Source organism: Loxodonta africana, chromosome 4, assembly GCF_030014295.1.
Source record: "Loxodonta africana isolate mLoxAfr1 chromosome 4, mLoxAfr1.hap2, whole genome shotgun sequence".
NCBI classification, from domain to species: domain Eukaryota; kingdom Metazoa; phylum Chordata; class Mammalia; order Proboscidea; family Elephantidae; genus Loxodonta; species Loxodonta africana.
Window position 1 is genome coordinate 157516437 of NC_087345.1, and position 21283 is coordinate 157537719.

Here is a 21283-nt window from a genome sequence, read left to right on the forward strand (position 1 = left end):
ATCAACTCCCACGATATCACAAGTAATATGACATTTCTATGAGAGTGTTTTTCTTACCACTTGAGGTCATAAAATGACAATATTATTTCAAGAAAGTAAAATGTTACAATCAGATAAATTAGGTATTTTAAAAGCAAGACGTAAATTTTCTTACCTACTTGATAAACAGCTCTGAAACCAGCTTTTTCAATGGAAGCATCTATTTTAAACCTGATCCAGATTCTATTAGTAATTGAGTTCATGTGAGAGATGGTTGAATTGGCACAGAATTTCCCAAGTATAATTTCATGATCTAGAACCTAAACAGAAAATAAAATACAACTATACTCTTAATCGACAAAATTACCTTGACAACAGTGGCATTATTTGTAGATGAGAAAATGATAGATTCAAAATGAGTGACAATGTGATTTGGATTTATATTCCTTTTTTTTTTTTTTACCAAAATGCAGTAATACTAAATATCGATAGCAAAATCTTAAGGCAAAAATATCCAAAAACATAAGAATTAAAAAAAAAGTTCTCCTAATAATTTCCACAGTGTCAAAGAGGAAATAAGCTTACAAATTTAGACTATTTAGAAAAAAAAAAAATGAAAGTACTACACATCACAATATACAGGTTTCAGCCAAATCTGTAATCAAGGGAAGTCATAACCTAAACTAGTTTCATTTCTGCAAGAAGGAAAGGAAAGAAGGAAGGGAGAAAAAGGGGGAGGGAGGGAGCGGGGGAGGAAACGAACCTAAGCAGTCAATTTTAAAAGTTAGAAAAAGAATGAAGTAAAACCTATTAAAATACAAAAAAAAAGGTAGAATTCATAAATACATTGAAGAATATTTTTTGAAGGGGGCTGAAGAATGGGGATATAAAATAAACATATCTCTGGAAAGTTTAATAAAGAAAAGCACAAATACATAAATTTAAAAATGGCAAAAATGGTACGAATACACAGATACTGTGGGATTTTTAATATGATAGCTCTATATACAACTTTACGGCAATACATTTGAATATTTGAATATTTCCAGGAAAAGTACAAATTACTATAATCATCTCAAAGAGAAGAAAAAGAAGATCTGAATAGACCATAAGCCAGGGAGAAAAATGAAAGCATTATCAAACAATTAGTCCCCCACCAAAAAAACAAAAAACTCCCAGAAAAACAGGTAATTGTTCTGTTATATAATTTGTTTAAACCAAAAAACCCAAATCCACGGCTGTCGAGTCAATTCCACTCATAGTGACTCTATAGGACAGAGTATAACTGCTCCCTAGGGTTTCCATGGAGCCGATGGTGGACTCGACCTTTTGGTTAGCAGAAGAGCTCTTAACCACTAGTCACCAGGGCTAAATGCTAGTAATAGCACTGCTATCTTTTTTTTTTTATCAGTCACTACTCACAGGGAGCTTAAAACAAACAAGTGCTTTTTTAAAAAAAAAGCATGACGAGGATCATGGTTAGGAACATGCGGGATACTGTGTTGTTACTTGACACAAGTAGGCATCTTCGAAATTTATGAGAGCATTTTTTAAATTATAATCACAATGATGGTGGGGCACTCTTGACAATTAGTGGGTGGAGGCCAAGAACACTAGACAGCCAAAATGTAAGGGACAGTTACACCCAAAAATAGTTCTCCTATATCCTGTATGACATTCATATATAGGTGAAAGTTCTGTTAATAAGCCTAAAATATAAATCAATCTTACATATTAATCATAAAATATTGTTGCACGATTTTAATACACAGTGAATTTTCCAGGATTACAAGTAGAATGCAAATGAAAGGAACTTTTTTTTTTTCTGGAAATCAGCCAAAAGCTGTTCACCATTTCAGAAAATGAGTGTCAACCTACATAGCCATGTCAGCCCGCATTTGTACTGTGGCAGGCACAAAGCACAAGCAACTGACTACTTCATTTGTCTTCAAGTGCAGATTTCTCAGGCTTTTAAGTGCGGAAATAAATGTTATTCTACTTTGTTACTTTACTTTCATATCTCTTGATTTTATACTAAGAACTTTATGTTGTTTCAATATTATGTGTTTAGTTAGGTTATATCATCTGTGAATTTCATTTTAGAATAATGAAAGGGGGAAATAAAAATATCTTAAAATGTAGAGAACCACTGGCTTAAACAAAGGTTCTGGACTCATCCAGGGGCTCATGGGATGTTTCTCTGAGGAAATGACCTCTAAGCTGAGACTGCAAGAATGAGTGGGAATTATCCAGGCCAAGCAGAGCAAGGGAAGTATCCCAGGCCAAAGAACAGCATGGGACAGTGGTGGGAAGGAGGAGCCCAAATAGAAGGGGGTAGGGTGAGAGACAGAGTGATGAGAGATTAAAAGAATATGCAGAAGCCAAGCTGGGAAGTTTACACTTTATCATAAGGGCTATTGAAGAGTGCTAAACAGAGAAGTGACAAAATTTGTTTTTTTATACAGTAATAAAACAAGAAACAGAAAATGTACAGCTGTTAGAAGGAAGGAAACAAAATCTTATTATTTTCAGAAAATATAATAGTATATGAAGAAAATACATGATAAACTATTGGAAGACTCTCAGGGTCAATAAGAAAGTTTAGTGAAAATTTAATAACTATTCTATTTATCAGCCATAACTTAGAACCTGTAGAGGGGGAAATTATTTAATTAAAAATAGACATAAATGGCACTAAACATCTAGAAAGCACCCTTATGAAAATTATATTGTACCTATTCAAAGAAAATTTTAAATCTTTGTAAGAGATCTAAAAGGAGTTTTAAACAAATGGAGAGATAATGATGTGTTATGGATTAAATTGTGTCCCTCAAAAATGTGTATCAATTTGGTTAGGCCATGATTCCAAGTATTGTGTGGTTGTCCACCATTTTATGATCTGATGTGATTATTCTATGTGTAAATCCTATGATGTTAATGGGCAGGATCAAAGGCAGTTATGCTAATGAGGCAAGACTCAATCTACTGGATTAGGTTGTATCTCAAATCAATCTCTTTTGAGATATAAAATAGAGAATCAAAGAGAGAGGAGAGGAACCGCATTACCACAAAGAAAGAAGAGCCAGGAGTGAGCACATTCTTTGGATCTGGGGTCCCTGCACTGAGATGCTCCTAGACCAAAAGAAGATTGATGACAAGGACCTTCCCCTAGAGCCAACAGAGAAAGCATTCTCTGGGAGCTGGTGCCCTGAATTCAGACTTCTAGCCTCCTAAACTGTAAAAGAATAAATCCCTATTCATTAAAGCTATCCACTTGTGGTATTTCCATTAGAGCAGTAGAAGATAACTAAGACAGGGTATTCTTGGCCAGAAAAATAAAATATTCTATAAAAGTGAACATTAAATGTTAATGTAAATTTAGAGTGATATTAAATGCAATTCATTAATAGTTTTGAAGGGGAAAAAAATATCTGGGGAAATGATAAGAATGACCTTGCCATACTAAATATTAAAATTATTTACAAAGCTACAATTGTTAAAACTGTTGATTTAGAGAAATAATTGCTGGAAATATGAATTAAATGTAATAGAGAGCTTTGAAATAAGCTCTAGTATATAAAAGTTTTTTTATATATATAAAAGTATATATTTTTAAAATCATTGGAAAAGTGAGGAATTATTCAAAAAATAATTTTGGGAAAAGTGAATTGCTTAGAAAAAAAGATCAAGTTACAATCTCAATATGCTAAAATAAATCCAATCAAAAAAAAATTAAATATATAAAATCAAATGTAAAACCAATAGGTATAACAGACTAGGAATTAATATCCTCCTGACAAGCAGAGAAATATGGAAAAAAGGCATAAAAATTTCATAAAATAAGAATTGTAAATGTTAATAAATAAATGGAAAAAAGATCTTACTAGGAACAAGAGACATGTCAGTTAAGAGCTAGTTGAAGACAAGTTTTCGCACACCGAATTGTCAAAGATTTTAAAAGTATGGAACTCAAAGCTGGTGAGAAATACAATAACACAGATACTGTCACCCATTACTGGTAAAATAATAAATTTAGGGAAGATAATTTGACAATATGTATCAGGAGCTTTCAAAATGTTCTTACTCTTGAACCGACTAATTCCACTTCTAGCACTCTATCATAAGGAAATTGCTCAAGTTGCAGGCACATACTGTTATACAAGGATTCACATCAAACTATGATCCATAATAAGAATTTAAAATATTTGAAAGGACTTAAATAATGAAAATTATAAACCACTGCTGAAAGAGATTAAAGAAGATTTAAATAAATGGAAAGATCTTCCATGTTCATGAATTTGAAGGTTTAATATTGCTAAGATGTCAATACTACCCAAAGCAATCTATATATTCAATGCAGTTCTGATCAAAATTCCAACAGCCTACTTTACAGAAATGGAAAACCAATCCTTAACTTTATACGGAAGGGCAAGAGGCCTCAAACAGCTAAAGCAATGTTGAAAGAGAAGAACAAAGTAGAAGGACTCACACTTCCTGATTTTAAAACAGCCTGGTAGAGGCAAGGACTAGAAGACAGGAGGGGATAGGAAAGATGGTAATAGGGAATCCAAGGTCAAGAAGGGAGAGTGTTGACATGTCATGGGGTTGTTAACCAATGTCATAAAACAATATATGTACTAACTGTTTAATGAGAAGTTAGGTTCTGTAAACCATCTAAAGTACAATTAAAAAAAAAAGAAAACAAGTTTAAGATACTAACTTTTAAGAAAGAAAGAATGATAGAATTCTACTTTTTGCTACCAAAAAAAAAAAAAAAAAGCCTGGTACTGGTATAACAAGAGACATATAGACCAACGGAAGGAAATCGAGAGTTCAGAAATAAGCCCACACATCTATGGTTAACTAATTTTTGAAAATGGTGCTAAGTCTATTCAGTGGGGAAAGAAAAGTTGCTTCAATAAATGGTGTTGGGAAAACTGGATTTCCACATGGAAAAAAATGAAATAGGATCCATATACAAAAACACTATATACAAAAACAAATTCAAAATGGATTAAGGACCTAAAAGTGCCTTCTAAAACCATAAAATTATGAAGAGAAAATGCAGGGATAATGCTGTTGGCCCTAGCTTTTAACAATGCACCATCTAATGACAAAAGCACGAACAGCAAAAGACAAATGAGTAAATAGGACTTCATAAAAATTAAAAACTTCCGTTCATCAAAAAACTTTAAGAAAAAAGTGAAAAGACAGGCTATCAACTAGGAGAATAGCTTCAGAAACCATATACCTGATAAGAATCTAATAATCAAAATGTATGTAAAACTTAGACAACAACAAAAAGACAAATAACCTAATCTTAAAATGGGTGAAGTGCCTGAATAAACATTTCACCAAAGAGGACATTCAAAAGGCACTACACACATAAAAAGATGCTCAGTGTCATTAGCAATCAGAGAGATGTAAATAAAAACCACAATGAGATACCCTTTTACTCTCACTAGAATGGCTAAATTAAAAAAAATAATAATAAAATAACAAATGTTGATGAAGATGTGGGGAAACTTGGCCCCTTACCCACTGGTGGTGGGAATGCAAAATGGTACAGCCATTGTGGTGGTTCCTCAAAAAACTAAAAATAGAACTAGCATAAAAAAAAAAAAGACTCACTGCCGTCCAGTCAATTCTGACTCGTAGTGCCCCTACAGGACAGAGTAGAACTGCCCCATAGGGTTTGAAGGCTGGAAATCTTTTTTTTTTTTTTTTTTTTTACATTAGATGAAGGTTTGCAGAACAAACTATCTTCTCATTAAACAATATACGTATTGTTTTGTGACATTGGTTGCCAACCCCATGACATGTCAACACTCTCTTCTCGACCTCAGGTTCCCCACTGCCAGCTTTGCTGACCCCTCTGGCCTTCTCATCCTTGCCCCTGGGCTGATGTGTCCATTTGGTCTCATTTTGTTTTATGGGCCTGTCTAGTCTTTGGCTGAAGGGTGAACCTCAGGAGTGGCTTCATTACTGAGCTAAGAGGGTGTCCGGGGGCCATATTCTCACGGTTTCTCCAGTCTCTGTCGGACCAATAAGCCTAGTCTTTTTTGTTTTGTGAGTTAGAATTTTGTTCTACATTTTTCTCCAGCTCTGTCCTGGACCCTCTATTGTAATCCCTGTCAGAGCAGTCGGTGGTGGTAGTCGGGCACCATCTAGTTGTGCGGAGTCAGTGTGGTAGAGGCTGTGGTACTTGTGGTCCATTAGTCCTTTAGACTAATCTTTCCCTTGTGTCTTTGGTTTTCTTCATTCTCTCTTGCTCCAGATGGGGTGAGATCAGTGGAGTATCTTAGATGGCTACTCACAAGCTTTTAAGATCCCAGACACTACTCACCAAAGTAGAGTGTGGAACATTTTCTTTATAAATTATGTTATGCCAGTTCAGCTAGACATTCCCAGAGACCATGGTTCCCAGATCCCTCAACCCAGTAATTTAGTCCCTTACGGAGTTTGGATGTGTCTGTGGAACTTCCATGGCCTTGCCAAGGCTATAAATCTTAACAGATGCAGACTGCCACATCTTTCTCCCATGGATCAGCTGGTGGGTTCGAACTACCAACCTTTTGGTTAGCAGCCAAGGTCTTTAACCACTGAGCCACCAGGGCTCCTCAGAACTACCATACAACCCAGCAATTCCACTTCTAGGATATACTCAAAAGACTTCAAAGCAGAGACTCAAATAGAGACTTGTACGCCAATGGTCATTGCAGCACTATTTGCAATAACCAAAAGGTGAAAACAACCTAGAAGCCCATCAACAAACGAATGGATAAAAAATAAATAAAAAAGTGGTGCATACATAAAATGGAACACTACTCAGCCAGTAGAAGTCTTGATACATTCTACAATATGGATGGAGCTGTAAGACATTATGCTGAGTGAAATAAGGCAATCACAAAAGGACAAATATTGTATGACCTCACTTATATAAAAAGAGAAGAAATGGGAAATGTATAGAGAACAAAGTTTATTAGTGGTTACCAGGGTGGAAGGGAAGGGAAAATAGGAGTGGAGTTAACAGTGATGGAAAAATGGCATTGATTTTTAAGGGTAGGGTTGCACAGTCAATTGTTGTAAATGCTATCAATAAGTTGTATACCAAAAAAAGTTGAAATGGCAAAAGTTGTGTGATAAATACATTCATAACAATGAAAAAAAAAAAAAATAGCAGCTGAGCCTGCTTATGTACAACCAAAAACTTCATGGGATTTGATTCCTCGACTTGAAGGTTTGGGGTCATAGTTTCGTGGGACATCAGTTAATTGGCCTAATAACATGTTTAGTGTTTCTGTTCCACCTCCTAGTTCATTGGATAGTATTGGGGTCTTAAAAGCTTGCAAGCAACCACCCAAGGTATAACAGTTGGTCTCTATTCTCCTGGAGCAACAGAAGAGTAAGAAGAGTGAGAAACAGGAGGAAGAAATGGAATGTGTGGCTAATTGCTTCCATGAACAACTGCTTCCTCTGCCATGAGACCAGAACTAGATGGTGCCAGGCTACCATTACTGAACATTTTGATCAAAGATTCTATAGAAGAATCCTGATCAAAAGGGGGAAAATGAAGAACAGAATTTCAAATTCTCATGGACTCCAGACTTTCTGGAGCCACAGAGGCTGGATGAACCCCTGTAACTACTGCCCTGAAATAATCTTCAAACCTTAAGCCAAAAATATCCCCTGAAGTCTTCTTAAAACCAAAAAATAGTCTAGCTTAACCAGTAAAAAATGTCTGCCTTGCGCATTATGCTTTTTTAAAAGAACTATCTGTATGGGAGCAAAGTGATAGGAACAACTCAAAAGATTAGACAGGAACCTTAAGGGGCAGTGAGAGGGGAAGAATTCAGAAAAGCAGAGTGAAAATGGTTCCAGAACTCAATGTCACTCAATTGTACACGCAGAAACAGTTGAATTGGCGCATGTTTTACTGTGTATATTCTCAACAAAAACAAATTTTGAAAAATAAAATATTCCAAATGTCTAATAGAAGGGGAGTTATTAAATAAAGTATAGCCTCATGATGGTGTCTAACACAGACATTAAAAATCACATGCTTTTTCCACTGACTCAAACCCACATGACTTCCTTTCTCTGATCTTTTACAACATCTGTATCACAAATTTCACATACTGTCATATAATATGTACTTGACAAATACTTGTTGATTCATTAATTTTAAGGCTTGGTATGCTGGTTGAATTTTTTTTTTTTTTTTTAGAAATGTAGACATACTATAGTTCCTGGAAACCAGAAAGCATAAAACAGAATAAGATATTTTCCTGCTCTCTAATCCTCCTTTATTTTTTCTTCTAATCCTCCAGAGTTCTATTTGCTTCTTCTAAGATTGTAGTCTCTCTTTTCTATTTTGCCCATTAGAAAACGACAAGAAGGAAGAAAAACAGCCGAACAGCATCAGAGTAAGCTAAAGTGGGGCATTCCCTTGGGCCCTAGCTAATGAAATTCAAGGACTTTCGCAAGGAGAAAGGCAGCTGCAATCCAAATGTTTTAAGAGGAACTTACAGGGCTCTAGGGCCTTAAACCTAGAAGGTAGAATTGATTTTGGCTGTGTTTCTCTCTCTCTGTTGAAATAAAACCTCATTAATTCTGAAGGCCTGTACTGTCCCTGGATTCCCGATATGACAATAGCTTAACCACCACCTTTTTGAAAGGGACATTAAAATAAAACTCATCAAATGGTCTAAAGTGCCCTCAAATACAGTTGCAGCACTCCCTGTATTCAATATTCTAGGACTTGTGCATTTTCATCTTAAAAAAAAAAAACTTCTAGGTGAAGGGAAAGACAACACATAATACAGGAGAGGTCAGCACAACTGGACTAAGCCAAAAGGAAAGAAGTTTTCTGAATAAACTGAATGCTTCGAAGGCCAGCATAGCAGGGGCAGGGGTTTGGGGACCATGGTTTCAGGGGACATCTAAGTCAACTGGCATAATAAAATCTATTAAGAAAACATACTACATCCCACTTAGGAGAGTGCCGTCTGGGGTCTTAAATGCTAGCAAGCGGCCATCTAAGATGCATCTATTGGTCTCAACCTACCTGGGTCAAAGGAGAATGAAGAATGCCAAAGACACAGGTAAATATGAGCCCAAGAGACAGAAAGGGCCACATTACCCAGGGACTACATCAACTGAGAACAGAAGAACTAGATGTTGCCCGGCTACAACCGATGACTGCCCTGACAGGGAACACAATAGAGAACTCCTGAGGGAGCAGGAGAGCAGTGGGATGCAGACCCCAAATTCTCATAAAAAGACGAGACTTAATGGTCTGACTGAGACTGGAAGGACTCTGGAAATCATGGTCCCCAGACCTTCTGCTAGCCCAAGACAGGAACCATTCCCAAAGGCAACTCTTCAGACAGGGATTGGATTGGACAATGGGATAGAAAACGAGGCTGGTGAAGAATGAACTTCTTGGATCAGGTAGACACACGAGACTATCTTGGCATCTCCTGTCTGGAGGTGAAATGAGAGGGCAGAGGGGGTCAGAAGCTGGCCGGATAGACACGAAAAGAGAGAGTGGAGGGAAGGAGTGTGCTGTCTCATTAGGGTGAGAGCAATTAGGAGTATACAGCAAGGTGTATATAAATGTTGTGTATGAGAGACCAACTTGTAAACTTTCACTTAAAGCACAATAAAAATTAAAAAAAAAAAAAAAACTTCCTTTCTGCTTGTGAACTTTAATAGACTGTATTATTCTTCCTAATTATTCACTTCCCTCCTTGTAAGAGGATGAAACACTTACATTCATTGCCATGTGACTTGTAGTGTCTCCCTAGGAAGAATTAATACATCTTCTCACTGACTGTGGGTTTGGTCATAGGACTTGCTTTGTCCAAAAGAATGTGAACAGAAGTGATGTACCCATTTCCAAGTAGAAGCTTGAGGAATCATTGTGTGTATGATCTTTTACTTTCCCCTGTCACAAGACCAAGGCCCTAGGTTCTAGGATGCAGAAGACACAGAGAACAGAGCAGCAGAGCTGCAACTGACCCAAAACCAACATGTAACATTAGCAAAAAAAAAATAATTGTATGTTTCTGTATGCCACAAAAATTTGGAGGCTATTTGTTACAGCAGTATAACCTAAAGAAAGCTGACTAATCTACCTGGTAAACAAAGTATTTTTCTTAGAAAGTCAAGCGAGGCCATGTCAAGATCACTTCCAAAGGGGTCCCAACAAATTCATTCTTTATAGTAGATTACATTTGCCAAGAAATGACAATAAAGAAGGGCTAATTAAAAATTCTAGTGTTCTGCAGGCCAGGCCCAGGTTTCTCATTGATTGCCTTACTCACCGAGCGGACACTGACTGTTTCAGGCTCAGACCCACAATATAACCTGTGACCCAGATTTTCAGGCTATGGAGTATTCCAAATGACTTCTGATTTTATTTTACATTCATCAGATTGAACAATTGCCTGGATAGAAGCAACTCATAGAAACCACATAGTTCTTGTAGAGGAACTATTTCCTGTAGAGAAAGCTAAAATTAACTGGGCTGAAAAATACAGTTCATCTGAAACTTTAAGTGTGAGATATAGGGCCTAGAAAGTAGTAAGCTTTCACATCTGGAATGGATCAGGTCCCAACGAAAGGCATGTCTTAATGAGTGTGTTCATGACTTTATGTTTGCTATGTATTCAGATTTGTTTTTATATAACAATTTCTAAAATTATTAACTCTTAAAGCAAACCAAATATGTTGGCACTTGGATTTAGTGTAACCAAAAGGTGAAAACAGAACTCTACCATATGGTTGTGTTTAACATGTGAAATGAGCTTCAGACTCATGTCTCCCTTAGCTAAATACAGACTTGATCCTGGAGACTAGCTTTGCGTTAATTTGTGTAAGCAGGAGGACATACAGCCCCACCTCAAATGAAAGGTGAGAGGAGACATACAAGGGACTAAAAAATTATTTACTTTGGTTATTAACCTTGGTTCTTCATAAGTATGTTTGATGATTTCATAGTCAAAATTTTAAAGTGTTTAATGCCTCATGAAACATGCCCCTCTAACACCATTATCAGTAGGCTAAATGTATTCCTTATCCGATTTCTTTTCTAATCTGCTTTGCTGAAAACGGGGATACTTGTCTAGTTTTACCAAGAAATGTCTTCCTTCATGATTGACTTCACACTCCAATATTTCACCTTCTTCTTTCCTTTCTTCTTCTCCCTGGTGTCATGGTCATCATCGTCATTGTAGTCATGTTAACTTTTAGTGATCACTCATTGTGAGCTACTGCTATCATAAGGTTTTCACTAGCTAATACTTTTCAGAATTAGACTGCCGGGTCCTTCTTCCTAGTCTGTCTTAGTCTGGAAGCTCAGCTGAAACCTGTCCTCCATGGGTGACCCTACTGATATCTAAATACCGGTGGCATAACTTCCAGCATCACAGCAACACACAACCCCCCACAGTATGACAAACTGACAGACACGACTTCTTCATTGCAAATACCTTCTTTCACCAACAGAAACAGCGACTATACACATGGACCTCGCCAGATGGAGCACACAGAAATCAAATAGACTACATCCGTGGGAAGAGACAATGGAAAAGCTCAATATCATCAGTCAGAACAAGGCCAGGGGCCGACTGTGGAACAGACCATCAATTGCTCATATGCAAGTTCAAGCTGAAACTGAAGAAAATCAGAGCAAGTCCACGAGAGCCAAAATATGACCTTGAGTGTATCCCACCTGAATTTAGAGACCATCACAAGAATAGATTTGACGTATTGAACACTGGTGACCAAAGGCCGGACGAGTTGTAGAGTGACATCAAGGAAATTATACATGAGGAAAGCAAGAGGTCATTGAAAAGACAGGAAAGAAAAAAAAAAAGACCAAGATGAATGTCGGAGGAGACTCTGAAACTTTCTCTTGAACGTCGAGCAGCTAAAGCAAGAGGAAGAATTGATGAAGTAAAAGAACTGAATAGAAGATTTCAAAGGGCAGCTCGAGAAGACAAAGTACTATAATGGTATGTGCAAAGAGCTGGAAATGGAAAACCAAAAGGGAAGAACATGCTCGGTGTTTCTCAAGCTGAAAGAACTGGAGAAGAACTTCAAGCCTCGAGTTGCAATAGTGAAGGGTTCTGTGGGGAAAATAATAAATGACACAGGAAGCATCAAAAGAAGATGGAAAAAATACACAGAGTCATTATACCAAAAAGAATTAGTCAATATTCAACCATTTCAAGAAGTAGCATATGATCAGGAACCGATGGTACTGAAAGAAGAAAGTCCAAGCTGCTCTGAAGGCATTGGTGAAAAACAAGGCTCCAGGAATTGATGGAATATCAATTGAGATGTTTCAACAAACAGATGCAGCGCTGGAGGTGCTCACTTGTCCATGCCAAGAAATATGGAAGACAGCTTCCTGGCCAACTGACTGGAAGAGATCCATATTTATGCCTATTCCCAAGAAAGGTGATCCAACCAAATGTGGAAATTACAGAGCAATATCATTAATATCACACCCAAGAGAAATTTTGCTGAAGATCATTCAAAAACGTCTGCAGCAATATATCGACAGGGAACTGCCAGAAATTCAGGCTGGTTTCCGAAGAGGACGTGGAACCAGGGTTATCATTGCTGATGTCAGATGGATCCTGGCTGAAAGCAGAGAATACCAGAAGGATGTTTACCTGTGTTTTATAGACTATGCAAAGGCATTGCGAAGAATGGGAATTCCAGAACACTTAATTGTGCTCATGAGGAACCTTTACATAGATCAAGAGGCAGTTGTTCGGACAGAACAAGGGGATACTGCATGGTTCAAAGTCAGGAAAGGTGTGCGCCAAGGTTGTATTCTTTCACCACATCTATTCAGTCTGTATGCTGAGCAAATAATACAGGAAGCTAGACTATATGAAGAAGAACGGGGCACCAGGATTGGAGGAAGACTCATTAACAACCTGCGTTATGCAGATGACACAACCTTGCTTGCTGAAAGTGAAGAGAACTTGAAGCACTTACTAATGAAGATCAAAGACCACAGCCTTCAGTATGGATTGCACCTCAACATGAAGAAAACAAAAATCCTCACAATCGGACCAATGAGCAACATAGTGATAAACGAAGAAAAGATTGAAGTTGTCAAGGATTTCATTTTACTTGGATCCACAATCACAGGCCATGGAAGCAGCAGTCAAGAAATCAAAAGATACATTGCATTGGGTAAATCTGTTGCAAAGGACCTCTTTAAGGTGTTGAAAAGCAAAGATGTCACCTTGGAGACTAAGGTGCACCTGACCCAAGCCATGGTATTTTCAATCACATCATATGCATGTGAAAGCTGGACAATGAATAAGGAAGACCAAAGAAGAATTGATGCCTTTGAATTGTGGTGTTGGTGAAGAATGTTGAGTATACCATGGACTGCCAGAAGAACAAATAAATCTGTCTTGGAAGAAGTATAACCAGAATGCTCCTTAGAGGCAAGGATGGCGAGACTGCGTCTTACATACTTTGGGCATGTTGTCAGGAGGGATCTGTCTCTGGAGAAGGACGTCATGCTTGGCAAAGTACAGGGTCAGCGGAAAAAGAGGAAGGCCCTCAAAGAGGTGGATTGACAGAGTGGCTGCAACAATGGGCTCAAGCATAACAACGCTTGTAAGGATGGCGCAGGACCGGGCAGTGTTTTGTTCTGCTGTGCATAGAGTCGCTATGAGTAGGAGCCAACTTGAAGGCACCTAACAACAACGACAACACTGTGAGCCAGGCACTGTGCTAAGATTATAGCTTTCAATTATTTTCATTTGCATTTAGAACACAATCCAATCTCTAGTCCGGGCCTACAAGGTCCCACAGAATCTAGCTCTTGCCTACATATCTCTAATTTCTTTTTTCCTCTCCTACTAGGGAAAAAATAGGCCACAGTGGCCTATTTTCAATTCTTTGAGTACATCAAGTTTTTTCTCAATTCAGGCTCTAGGACCCTGTTGTTCCTTGACTGAGAATCCTCTTTCTCTTGGCTCTTTGCATTGATAACTTCTTTTCAGCTTCAGGCCACATATGTGACATATTCAGGGAGGTTACCGCCAACCATTCAATCTAGAGTCAGTAGCTTATTATTTTCTCTCATAGTACTGTTCCTTTTGTTCACAATACTTATCCCAATTTGAAATTATGCAGTTGTGTATTTATTTGTTTAAGATTTATTTTTATACCTACCCCCGGGACTGTGCCTTGCACCTAAGCTGTTTGATAAATATCTGTAGAATGAATAAACAAATGAATAATCTCTCAATCCTTTTGAGGAGAGTAATATTATTATCACTATTTACAGATGAGGAAACTGAGATTTACAGATGTTGTGTATTTTGCTTTTATTATCACAGATAATGTCCTTTATCATGCTTCCATCCCAGTATTGTTTTCATGTATATCATAGAAGTACTGGCCATACTGTCTTTTTGGTCTAGTAGTTTCTACTGTTCTTCATTAATGCTTTTTCCATATCGTTTTGTTCTTGCTAATTCCTCTTGATCACACTTGCTCCACTGGGTTTGCAAAGGAAGCATGCAATTCCTTTACTTACAGCAAGGATTGGCTCTATATAATCTCTCACAACTCCAAAACTAGAAGGTTTTATCATCTCAGACTTTTTCCTGGTTTCCATTACTCTAACATATAGAATTACTTCACCTGAGTAATGACATATTTTATTACTTCATTAGAAAGGACCAGGATGGCCAAACAATTAACTGCGTTGATAACAACAGAGCTAAGAAACCAACCGAGCGTTTCTATCTCGGCCAAAATCCAGTATGCTAAAGAATACAAACTATTGAGCATCTCCCCATTTCTCCTTCTTTCTGCCATCACTACAAAAAGCCATTTCTTTGAACTTAAATTAATTTTTAAATGTACTTAACTGAAAAACAATACTATTCTGCCCATTCCAATGTGTTTGCTTTGCAGCAGCTACACTCTAGCTTCAGTTGTCAGAGGCCCTACTCTTTCTCTGCCATTTGGGTTTATACCCTTACACCTAATTCTGTGAATCACAGCCACGAGACTCTAAGGGCAAGTCCTCTTGAGGGGAGCACCCATGCTCAGGCAGACCAACATATAGCTCTCCCTCCACCAATCATAAAGCTGTAGTTGAATAGCTTCAATGCCTAAAAAATAACAAAAGGAAGATCTTTGTGAATTTGGATTAATCTAAAGACATGCCAGGTATGTGGGAGTGCTGCGTAGGATAGCTGGAGTGGTGGGAGTTGGGCAAGAGAGGGAAGGAGGAGGTGGAAAAGCAGAAGAAAAGAGCTCAGAGGAAGAAAGAGCTTCAGTGCTCCTGCTTTGTTGCACTCAACCACCTTCAAAATTTTTGCTTCTTTTTTTAAAACTTTAAATTGAGGATTTTACCTGGGAGTAAGTAGACTTTCGTCACAACTAACCGGTTTTGATACATAGTACTTTCTGTTTGTTATTTTCTACTTAGTCTTTTATTTCATTTTTTACTTCTTTTTTAGTCCTATATTTAGGAGAGAGCTTCTACAGTTCCAAGCAATTGGGTGTTTTTAAAAAATTTATATCATAATTTTTAGTTCCACGATGGTATAAAGAGATACATATATAATTTTTGCTTTGTAGATTTACTGGGATTGTCATAGATGCCTAAAATATAATTGATTTCTGATTCAATGATACATGTAAAAAATAAACACATTCTCTAGATTTCAGGAACTAAATTCAATGTAACTGAGTTCATTCTATCTTATTTATTATAGTTTTCAACTTTTCTCTGCCACTTATTTTTGTTTACTTTCCACTTCCAAGAAACAACATCTTCCCCTAGAAGCCATCCTGTTTTCAGTGAAGGCTGTTCTCCCTCCACTTCCTCCCAGTCTCAGGGGATGGGAGGGAAGACGATTTGGGGTTTGCCAAGAAGATTCATTGAGGTGAACAATTCTATTAATTTCCCTCCATACCCGAACCCAAGGCCTGGCCTTAATGTCGTATCAGTTTCTGAAATTATTATTCTGCCTATTACTTGCATCCTCTGGGATTAAAAATTAAACTTTCATTACTATCTTATGTGTCCTTCACTCAGAGTTCTCATGGCTTAAATCACTTATAAAATATTAATGAGAGGAGCTGCTTTCTATTCTGGAAAGATGTTTCTGTCACATTCATTGAATGCTTCTATACAGTTGAAAAGCTCTCTTAAACAAGAACAGATGAACTAACAGTTGATCTATTCTTGCTATACTCATTCTTCTGTTACCACTCCCACTGCATTACCCATGAGCAATGTGTGCTTTTAGAAGTGGAAATTTTAAAGTCGAGAGAGAAAGATAAGTCAAAAAAATAATACATAAATGTATGCTTCTTGCAAATATTCAGAGCAGAAATAATTGGGTCCTGAAAGGGTTTAAAAGAAAAAAGATATGCTACGTTGAATTTGGGCAACACCACATTTGTTATCTTTTGTGGTTGAATTTTATTCTCAAATGAATTCTTAAGAGTTCTCTTACTTACCGAGCAAAAGGTAAGTCTTTCAAAACAACACTATGCATGAAAGAGATACACAAGGAAAGGTATCTTAATCCTCATTTAGAAGATATGTTCACATGGCAACAAAGCATCTAGAACCACATAATGAGAAAATCTAAGATTCTTAACAGTGCCTCTATTCACACTCAATAGAAACCTTCTACAGTCATTCTCCCACATCTCTCCAGAGTTACTTCTTTGCTCTTTATTCTTTCTAAAACTTTAGGTGGTCTGGTTTCAAGTTAATTGATGACATCATCTCCCCTCCAAACTACCAATGTATCTGAAATACCATCAATCATTTTCTTTTTATTCCTTTGCTTAAACATTTCACTTTTTAGGTATCACTTTTAAAAATGAAACCATCACTTTGGGGAGCAAGATGTTGAGTCATAAGATTGTCATTTGACTCTGGTGCCTGAATCACTTTCTTCTACCATCACTATTAAGAGAAGTCAAAGTACTCAAAAACAAAACATAAGAAGTTTTGTTCGCAAATTTTCCCACTGAGAGAGATTTCATAACAATTGCTTTAATCTAACTCAGCAAGTCTACCTAGATTCCCGTGTAGGTAAATCTAAATCCTACTCCAACAAGAACTAGAATCTTTGTGTGCCTCAATTTCTTCATTTGTAAAATTAAGCCTCTAGGTTAGATGACCTCTGAAGCCCTTGCTGATGCTGAAATTCGACAAATCAATTGGATGTATTCCTTTAGATGATTAAGGATATAATAGAAAACCTTGCTCAAATCACTGTATGTTATCTGTTCTTCTGAATAACAGAGTTCTTTTATTTTTTCTGTCAACAACTCTTGAGTGAAATGTTCTCAAGGCCTTGTGTCTATGTCTGCACATCAAAATGTAGAGACCTCAATGGCCAATCATGAAAGAGTCTCAGCTGCTGTCTCTGAACTGATAAATTCAAGGCAGGCACTGAAAATCTGGCCCAGGAAAACTCTGTAGTTGTATGGTGTTTTTAATTCTTCAAGTTTCTCGTACTATTTATTTCCTTGGTTTTATCTTTGCAAAAGTTAGGGGACTAGGTAGGGCACCTTATGGGAATAGGGACTGAAGAACCCAGAAAACACTGCCCAAAGTTGCACAGCTATCTGGTAACTGAATTAAAATAAGAATTTAGATGAATTCACTCCAATCCCATTCTGACTCCAAAACATTCTGCCACTCTGTTTTATAAAGTGAAATCTTTCAATGCCAGTTCTATGATTTTTCTTTTTCTTTTTCCTGATAACTTTTCAGAACAATTCAGAGAAATTCATACAGCTCATTATCAATGAAAATTCAGTTTGAGTGTACTGCAAAGCCAAAGAGATCATTCCAGTTGCTTTGATGGCTCTCAGAGCTACCACAGAAAAAGGATCTTAGACAAAGATATTCAGATTTCCTGGTTACGGCTCATAGTGACCCTATAGGAGAGAGTAGAACTGCCCCATAGGGTTTCCAAGGACCACCTGGTGGATTTGAACTGTCGACCTTTTGGTTAACAGCCGTAGCTCTTAACCACTATGCCACCAGGGTTTCCAGAACCATGCCCAAGTCACTTACTTTCTCTGGGCCTGTTTCCTAATATTAAAATGGGAATAAAAATGGTTGTTGTGAGGATTCAGTGAATTACCATACTCCATAGGCAAAAAAAAAAAAAAAAATTTTTTTATAGGCAGTAACCAAGCAGGAATTGTTAACCATTCAATTTATTAAACTAGTTTAAAGTGTTTAGAGCAGCACCTGGTACATAGTAAGTACTCTCTAGCTGTGAGTTTTTTTTTTTTTTTTTTGGCTTTAAAAAAGAGAAGTTTATTCTCTCACAGTCCAGTAGGCTAGAAGCCCAAATTCAGGGCACCGGTTCATGCTGAGTGAAATTAGTCAGTTGCAAAAGGGCAAATATTGTATGAGACCACTACTATAAGAATTCAAGAAAAAGTTTAAACACAGAAGAAAATATTCTTTGATGGTTACTAGGGTGGGGAGGGAGGGAGAGAGGTATTCTCTAATTAGATAGTAGACAAGAACTATTTTAGGTAAAGGGAAAGACAGCACACAATACGGGGGAGGTCAACACAACTGGACTAAACCAAAAACTAAGAAGTTCCCTGAATACAACCAAACGCTTCGAAGGCCAGAGTACCAGAGACGGGGGTCTGGGGACCATGGTTTCAGTGGACTTCTAGGTCAATTGGTATAATAAAATGTATTAAGAAAACGTTCTGTATCCCACTTTGGTCAGTGGCGTCTGGGGTCTTAAATGTTAGCAAGTGGCCATCTAAGATGCATCAATTGGTCTCAGCCCACCTGGAGGAAAGCCAAACAAAGAATACCAAAGACACAAGGTTAATATGAACCCAAGAGACAAAAGGGCCACATAAACCAGTGACTCCCTCAGCCTGAGATCACAAGAACTAGATGGTACCCAGCTACCACCGATGACTGCCCTGACAGAGAACATAACAGAGAATCCCTGATGGAGCAAAAGAACATTGGGATGCAGACCTGAAATTCTCATAAAAGACCAGACTTGATGATTTGACTGAGACTGGAGAGACCCCAGAGGTCATGGCCCCCAGACCCTCTGTTAGCCCAAGACTGAAACCATTCCCGAAGCCGACTCTTCAGACAGGGATTGGACTGGACTATAAGACAGAAATTGATGCTGGTGAGTTGTGAGCTATTTTTACTGTTCACAAAGTAAAACATTAGTTGTCGGAAATTTAATTTTTATTTACACAAAAATTCCAAAATTGTTCCAGAGTGTAAAACTTCTATGCACTTTATGAGAGATTTTAGAAAAACATAAATTGAATAAATATACACATTCACCTTACCATCTGAGATAAAAATTCTTGGATTAAAAATATATATATTGTCAAATGCACTTCTTAGTTAAATCCAGATATTATGCTAAAATTCTATTTCCTCTCTAAGTGTGAAGAAAAGAAGAGGGCAGAAGGTTACCTCCGTTTTTCCTAGAAAAATGAATTCGGCTAATTTACGTGAGTGAACAAAATTGTAAATGCCTCCCTGAGTTTATATAAAATGATTGTGCCCAACAAAAAAAATGTCTTGTCTCTCCTGCTAAACACTTTAATTTGTGGCTTGACCAATAATTAAGCAAAAGAAATATCAAGTCAGACAAACAAAATCTGCCTGTTTTTGTTTCAGATACTTGATCTCAACCATTCCAAATCCGTAAACCCGTTGCCGTGGAGTGGGCTCCAACTTAAAGCAGCCCTGTAGGACAGAATAGAACTGCGGCGTAGAGCTTCCAAGGCTGTAAATCTTTATGGAAGCAGACCGCCACTGTCTTTCCCCCGCAGAGCAGCTGGTGGGTTTGAACTGCTGACCTTTCAGTTAGCAGCCGAGCACTTAACCACTGTGCCACCAAGGCTCCTTATTTCAGCCATTACATATACTTAAATCAAAGTTAAAGAGAGCAAACCGGACTAATGAAGAAAAAAACCTAAACTCGAACACAGGAATTAATGCTTTAACATTCGTTGCCACCCACCAGGGGGGCCAGCTAGATAAATCCCTGAACTTCCCTGGGTCCCCTCGCACGCAGAATTGTCCTGGATGTCACCCACCAGCGGGGCCAGCTAGATAAATCCCTGAACTTCCCTGGGTGCCCTCACACGCAGAATTGTCCTGATAACCTCTGGGATCTTTGGTCCTATTAGTCTTATGCGTTTACTTGCACTTTAGCTTTTAGGGCTGGGTTTAATTTAGTTAATTTAAGGCCTGTAATTTGGCATTTCTGTTCTCAGCTTTCATTTCTGTCCTTTGCCTATTCCCTTATGAATCTCTTTTTTACCATCAGTAGGTGACTATTTTAGGCAGATCCTTTCATATTCTAGAACAGTTGTTCTAAACTCTAGCCTACATCAGAATTACCTGGAGAGCCTGTTAAAATAGTTGCTGAGCCCACCCAGAGGTCTGAGATAAGGGAGAGAATTTGCATTTTTATCAAGATCCCAGGTGATCTGGATGCTACTGGTCCAGCAACCATCTGAGGAAAGCTGCTCCACTGGATGTAAAAATGTTAGTAAGCATCATCTAAGGGTTGGGTAACTGAGTAGGAAGAGTTACCTCAATGTAACTCGGAGAACAGCCGCTCTGGCCTCCCAGCTCCACGTGGGTGAAGTTGATTTGTATTTGTTCTCCCTGAGGTTGTTCTACTACATAGATACATTGCCTGCTGTGAGTCAAAGGTCCAGACAAGTCAGGAAAGAGGAGCTCACCCTCTGGGTCTTCGTACATTCCTCCACAAGGCAGATCCGCTAAGGAGAACAGGGAAGAGAAAGAAAAGGTCACGCAGATGGCCATTCCTCTGGCTCCCAGCATTGGATCCAATTATTTAAAAATTTACACACACACTCATATACCCTGCATGCCTCTAATCATAACATATTCAGTCTGACATGTGTTTGTAAGATGTACATGTGACGTCTAGAGAAATATATGTAGAGATATATGCTCTAACTTCCAATCTATTTTTCTCTTCCATAAATTGCTTTTTAAATGCTTTTATGCTCTGCTTCATTCCAAAGGATTGGAGGCAGTTTATAAAACATATGTAACAAAATAAAATAAAACTATATAAATAAGATTAAAGGAAAAATAAACACAGAATAGCAAGCTGTGGTCAGGGGAAAATTGATATGCACAGAAAACAAAGGTTACACAAATTACAAAAGGTTGGCTGTAGAGTCAGCCTGAAGTAAATGGAGAAAGAGGACCAGTGAAAAGATGTTC

The 21283-nt window shown here is 37.7% G+C and overlaps 1 protein-coding gene across 1 annotated transcript in view; it reads right to left on the reverse strand.

The window, feature by feature from the left end:
- CUBN (cubilin) overlaps window positions 1-21283 on the reverse strand; it is a gene marked incomplete at its 5' end in the record, with an annotated part of 354010 nt that overhangs the window by 292367 nt on the left and 40360 nt on the right. The window contains 2 exons of the mRNA XM_003410564.3: window positions 155-299; window positions 20618-20808. Coding sequence (XP_003410612.3) covers window positions 155-299; window positions 20618-20808 — 336 coding nt within the window. The remainder of the gene's footprint in view (window positions 1-154; window positions 300-20617; window positions 20809-21283) is intronic.